Here is a 6,057-nt window from a genome sequence, read left to right on the forward strand (position 1 = left end):
TTCTCTTGTTTATTGTGTAGAACTTTTTATAAATCGTTGTTATGGAAAAATTTTAATTGTTCAATTTATTCTATTTTTCAGTTTGCTAAATAATGATCTTGAACTTTTGTTCGATTTGAAATTTTATACTTGCCTCATTTACTATCGACCTGCTGTTGACCCACACTTTCTCCCCAGGATTAGAAGACTTGAGCGTAGGAGCGTTTGCGAAGAAGGATGAGCGTAGGAGAAATAAAGGAGCAAATAAATAAAGAAGAGGATACGTTTCGCCAATGCCTTTAGTCCTTTTTAATGGTTTCTTAAGTTGGATTTAGTTAATTTATAGGGACTTTGATTAGATGGGATAATTGGGATTTTTAGTTAAATTATTTGTAGTGGAACATTTTATGATATTGGAATAAGAGTTTATGGTTTATTTAATATTCATGTAATGGAAGAAAAAAAATTGTGGTTTTATCAGGTTCTTGCTCGTAGCGACCCAGTTATGGAAATTGGTCGTTACATCCACTAACCCCCAAAAAAGTCAAAATCCAGCGACCTCCATTACCGCTGGCCTCCAAGCCCAACCTCAGGCCACCTCCCATGATCTTGAGTCCGGAACCCACATCCTCTTAACACGGATCCAGCAACCCCATTGCTAAATTCTACAATCCACAGCCTCCACGGCCTCCAAATCCGGCAACCCACAGCCTCCCACGACCTTTCATGATTCCATATCCGGAAACCCACGGGCTTTCCACATCCACCCACGGCCTTCTAGGACTCCAGATCTGGCCTTACGGTCTCCATGGCCTCCACAGCTCCAGATTCGGCCTCCACGGATCCAGATGAGGCCTCCGTGGGAGTCATCTCCAGATCTGGCTTCCACGACTCCAAATCCGGCCTCCACGTAGGACCCACGACCTTCCACGGCTCCAGCTCCGCCCAAACATCACGGTTGTGTCAGAGAGAGCGGGGGAGAGACAGATTTGAGAGACAGAGAGGGGGAGAGAGAGAGGGGGGGAGAGACAGATCTAAGAGAAAGAGAGGGGAAAGAGAGAGAGAGAGATCTGTAGATAGAGATAGAGGTCGGCTCCTCAGCCAGGGTTTCCGTCACCCTAGGGGGAGCGTCAAAAGGGGTTTCCGTTCAGGAGCTCCGCTCAGCAAGGCTTCTCTTCCATTCAACTGTGTACATATCCACAACAAATGAATGATCCTTAGACAAAAGAAATCACTAAGAAAAAAATAATATAGCGATGTCTAAACAAATATTTGATGAGGGACAGTAGAGCAGGAAGCATTTATTTTCCAAAAGAATAACCTGCCAAAGATCAGATACTAATCAGATTAATTCTTGTCTAGTGCTACTTCTCATTATTCTTGGCTCACAACATAACAATATTTTAAAACTAGAAATGTCGAGAAGAAGGGGGACCATGTGCTTGCTTACTAAATCAACAATTTGCAGAAACACTACGGAATAAGGATTGAAATTTCGATTTCAGCGTCAGTTTTGGCCACAACCGAAACCAGAAATCTTTTTCGGTTTCGGCTGAAATTTGGTAAAAAAAAGGGATTTTTGCCGATTAGTCCCTAGTTTACTAAATGATCCCTGAGAATCCCATAATATCTAAATAGTCCTGTTTTTTTTTTTAAATTGTTGCTAAAAAAGTCCCAAAATCAAGCGGACGTCAATTTACTCGGTTAAGTTTTTTATAATGCCAATTTTACCCTCCAACCTTTAATTCGTTTCCTCAGACTTCCAGGTGGTTTTGATTTTGGGCAGCTGTTCACCGCTGGATCTCGCCAATACAGCCCACTATAGTTTTCATTACCGAGGTATCTTTTGTTTTTTTTTTTTTTTTCATTGTTCCCAAGCATTTTTTGGGTAATCAGCTCCCATGCTGCAAACGGTCAAATCTGAACTGAACCGAATCATGTCGTGCATGAACAGGCTCCGTAAGATCCAGTGGAATAAGTAATGTGGCATGATCCAGATTATCTTCTATCTATTCCATTTACTTATAGTATGGAAATGCATTCATTTCCTCCGCATCTATCCCGATCTTAACACAACAAGTTACACTTTTCCAACCAATATTTTCGGAAAAATTTATGAACATAATCACATAGTCGAAAATAGTATCTCTCCCTATATTTTAGGCAAAATTCCCTAAAAACTTCTAAGTTATCAACGTTGATGTGCCTTCTAACTTTTGATCAAATATCAACAATGGGATTACTTTACGTGTTATATGGCCCTTCATCATATCATTTCTCCCATTTTGATTGGAATAAAACTAACTCTAACAGAAATTTTTCCTTAGCTAACTTTGGATAGAAATAATTTTCTTGTAAATAATTCTGATAGAAATAGTCTTCTTGGAAATAATTCCTAAATAATCCTTATAGAAATATTATTCTTGGAAAACTTTTTTATTTCCACAAGAGAAATAATTTGGAGGGATGGCATGGTCCCTCACTTTGCCATTCGAAATTTATTTAGAGGGACCTTCAATCAAAAGTTAGAAGGCACAACAACATTAACAACTTAGAAGTTTTTAGGGAATTTTGCCTCAAATATAGGGAGAGATACTATTTTCGACTATGTGATTATGTTAACAAATTTTTCCTAAAGGGATTTGCTACCATCCATAGCAGAAGGCATTTCGCGGATATGTTGTTGCATGTGAGAGCGGCCACATTTGCTCACTTTTCAGTAGATTTTGTCTTCATTCACGAGGTGGCTGCTCTCACATGCAACAGCCCATCTGCGAAATGCCTTCTGCGATGGACGCTAGCAAAACCCTTTTCCGAAAATATTGGTTGGGAAAGTTTAACATTTGTTAAAAACGAATTAAAGGTTGGAGGATAAAATTAGCATTTTAAAAAAATCTAACCGGCTAAATTGACATCGGCCTAATTTAGCGACTTTTTAGCAACAATTTAAAAAAAGCAGGACTATTTAGATATTATGGGATTCTCAGGGACTATTTACCATTTATTTAGTAAACTAGGGACTAATCGGAAAAAATCCAAAACAAAAAAAAAAAAAATTGACATTTTCAGAAATTTCAGAAAAACAACGAAAATTTTGTAAAAAAATAAAAATTTTAATTGGGCCGAAATTTCCGAAATATTTGAAATCTTGGCCGAAATCTTGGCTGACACCTAATCTCTGTACTTTCGATGTCGACCCTGGCCAAAATCTGAAATTTCGGTATTTCAACTGAAATTTAAAACCCTGCTATGCACTTATTACCTTTTTCCTCAACCTGTCCAGTTTTCTCTTTTGTTTTATAAGCTCCAAGTGAATTTCCCTGTTCTGCCCCAATATAGCACTGCCGTCACTCTTGCCTACAGACATGTCCATCAATTTATGTTACGAAAGAATTCAGATATAACAGAACATGGAAAGTATATGGAGACAATAATGATATGCCAACCTTCTGAATAGATCTCATTTTCACTGTCAGCAATGTATGGACAATTCAAATCCTGAATATCAATTGACAAAATATTTCAGCTAGCAAGATACAGAGTTAACAGATAATCAATTTAATGAAGGATCAAGGATGTACTGTTAGAAGAGAGAAAGGAAAAAAGTATTCATCTTTCAGACCTCTGAAAGAAACCCATCACTGTCAGGGGCACCATCAATCGAATCATTGTCATCTTCACTAAATAAATTATCCAGCGAAGTTTCGCGAACAGCTCCATTTGGAAACACACCTTCAGCATTTCTAAAAAGAACCAGAACAACTGAGATTGAATGCTTGAGATTAAATGCTTGGAAGTCAACAAAAATGTTATAGCCGTTGGTCCCTTTGTAATCAAAAGGGTTAGTCTATGACTATCTCCATAATGAGTATCAAGGATAATCAAGACAAGCTGGCACTCAATATCGAAACAGAGGCAAAAGGGTACCTATATTTGCACATATTGATTACACTGACGTCAAATTTCAGAGGCACCTTCTTACCTTTCGGTAGACTGGTCTGTCATGGTCCTCACATGATCTTCAGCAGTCTCTTCTCCATCTCCTACAGTAGTAAATTAGAATGGCATTTGATAACGAAGTTTAAGAAAACAGACAATGCAGTAATTCAAGCACGTTATAGTTACATCAAAGATAATTGAAGTAACATATGTATACATATCTCTCTCTCTCTCTCTCTCTCTCTCTCTCTCTCTCTCTCTCTCTCTCTCTCTCTCTCTCTCTCTCTCTCTCTCTCTCTCTCTCTCTATATATATATATATATATATATATATATATATATATAGAGAGAGAGAGAGAGACACACAAACACATATATATCTATATTTATACATGTACATACATACATATATATATGAGAAAAGTGTCGGCGCGCTTAAGCGCACCATTTTTTTGATGCGCTTAAGTTGTTCTAACGCCTCCCATTGGTGTGCTTAAGCAAGACCCAAACATTTAAACGAATGGGAGGCGTTATATATACGGTAATAGATAGCCTTAAGAAAGAATTTCAAGGGAAATAGCAGGTAAGAAGTGGATATGTACTCGATATCACAAAACCAGAAATTGGATAGAAGCCATCCATGTAGCAGGCCTGCCCTTAGATTGTTCAATCCCTAAAAATTGTTATCAATGGATGATCCTAAGCATCTGATCAAGATCCAAAAACAAGACGATATGAAATACGAATATGCAATGGTCTAGATTAAACGACCAATAAAGACATTTTGTACATGGTTAAAATGGTAAAAAGGAGTCAACTTAGATGATTAAACGATTAATTTGGTCAATTTTCCATTAACTCAGGGGCAAGGTTTTAAATTTCGGTTTCGATCTCCCATAATTTCGGACGAAATCTGGTATTTTTCTGAATCCAGGTGGATTTTGTTTCGGTCACAGCCGAAATTAAAATATTTCGGCCGAAATTTAAAACCACACTCAGGGGGCAAAAGGGTTGTTGAGTAACTTGATAGGGCAAAACTCGGACTCGAAGGGGAATCGGCAAGTCGACTGAAGCAAGTCGATGATTAACTCGGGGAGTTTTTAAACAGTGGTGTGTATAATTAACTACTCTGATTTTCATGTTCGCGTGCCCGAAAATGGATTGAAATATTAATAAAAATGATAAGTAATTCATTCTGATTTCCAAATACCACAATTACAATACATTGAATCAATAAGAGAAACGAGTAAAATCCACACCAGCAATACGCATATGATGATCATGCCACACATAATGACAAAATAGGTGGAAAAGAAAGAAAAAAAATTTATTAACCAAACAAAGTTTAGAACTTGAGACAGATGAGAAAGCATTTGAAATCCTCACTTGAAGGCCTTTTCCTTTTGTCTCTTATGGATTTGAATTGGCGCCTTTTCTTAAGCACAGATTGAAGATGCTTTTGGGCGAATTTCCTCGCCTTCTTCCCCAATTTCCCCATTTTGACAGAGAAAAATTAGAAGACCTAAGAAACAAACAAGCATATATATACTTCAAATTAGACTCAAGAAAGTTACACAGATGGGATTCAAAACTTCTAGCTATGAATGTAATGTACATATAAACATCGAAAACATAAAACTCAGCATCTAATTAGACTAGTAGAGAGATAGAGAGAGAGAATAAAGAGTCTGACAATACTAAACAGAATTACCCAAACAAGAAAGATGAATTCACACCTCAACCTCTCTCTCTTTCTTTCTCTGGAACAAAGCTGCGGGGTGAAGGTTGAGGAAGGAAGACGCGTCCAGTTATGCTACGGGCTTAAAACCCCCAAAAACAACAAACATCGAACAATTGCCCTAATCTCCCACTCTACTTTGTGGGACCCACCTTGGCTGGGCAATAAGGTATTACCAGATTTTACACGGGGAGCTGATAAATTATTAAATTCGCCACTTTTGATTCCCTGGCCCACCCGGTCTACATTCAAAATTTGTGAATATATCCATATTCTCTAGTCTCTTGCCTCCCTCTCTCAGGGGTGCAACTCGGGTCTGATTGGGTCAGGTTGAGTCCGACCCGACCCGACTCAACCCAAACAGATTTCCAACCCGACGAGGTTCAAGTTCAACCCAACCCT

General features: G+C 38.1%; 1 protein-coding gene across 2 annotated transcripts in view; it reads right to left on the bottom strand.

Moving 5' to 3' along the window:
• Positions 1-5,807, bottom strand: part of LOC143885289 (Noc2p family) — a 40,809-nt gene extending 35,002 nt beyond the window's left edge. Inside the window, exons 1-6 of one of the 2 annotated variants that reach the window (XM_077389383.1) lie at positions 5,654-5,807; positions 5,304-5,439; positions 3,962-4,022; positions 3,602-3,722; positions 3,426-3,477; positions 3,242-3,336 (exon numbers count right to left, since the gene is read on the bottom strand). In XM_077389383.1, the coding sequence (XP_077245498.1) occupies positions 3,242-3,336; positions 3,426-3,477; positions 3,602-3,722; positions 3,962-4,022; positions 5,304-5,415 (441 nt within the window). In that variant the 5' untranslated portion in view covers positions 5,416-5,439; positions 5,654-5,807. Of the gene's footprint in view, positions 1-3,241; positions 3,337-3,425; positions 3,478-3,601; positions 3,723-3,961; positions 4,023-5,303; positions 5,440-5,628 lie in introns of both variants that reach the window. The other variant, XM_077389385.1, reaches the window with a different exon arrangement.
• Between the last annotated feature and the right edge of the window lie 250 nt (positions 5,808-6,057).

Source organism: Tasmannia lanceolata, unplaced genomic scaffold, assembly GCF_043159265.1.
Source record: "Tasmannia lanceolata isolate RefF3 unplaced genomic scaffold, GAP_Taslan_0.1 ptg000008l, whole genome shotgun sequence".
NCBI classification, from domain to species: domain Eukaryota; kingdom Viridiplantae; phylum Streptophyta; class Magnoliopsida; order Canellales; family Winteraceae; genus Tasmannia; species Tasmannia lanceolata.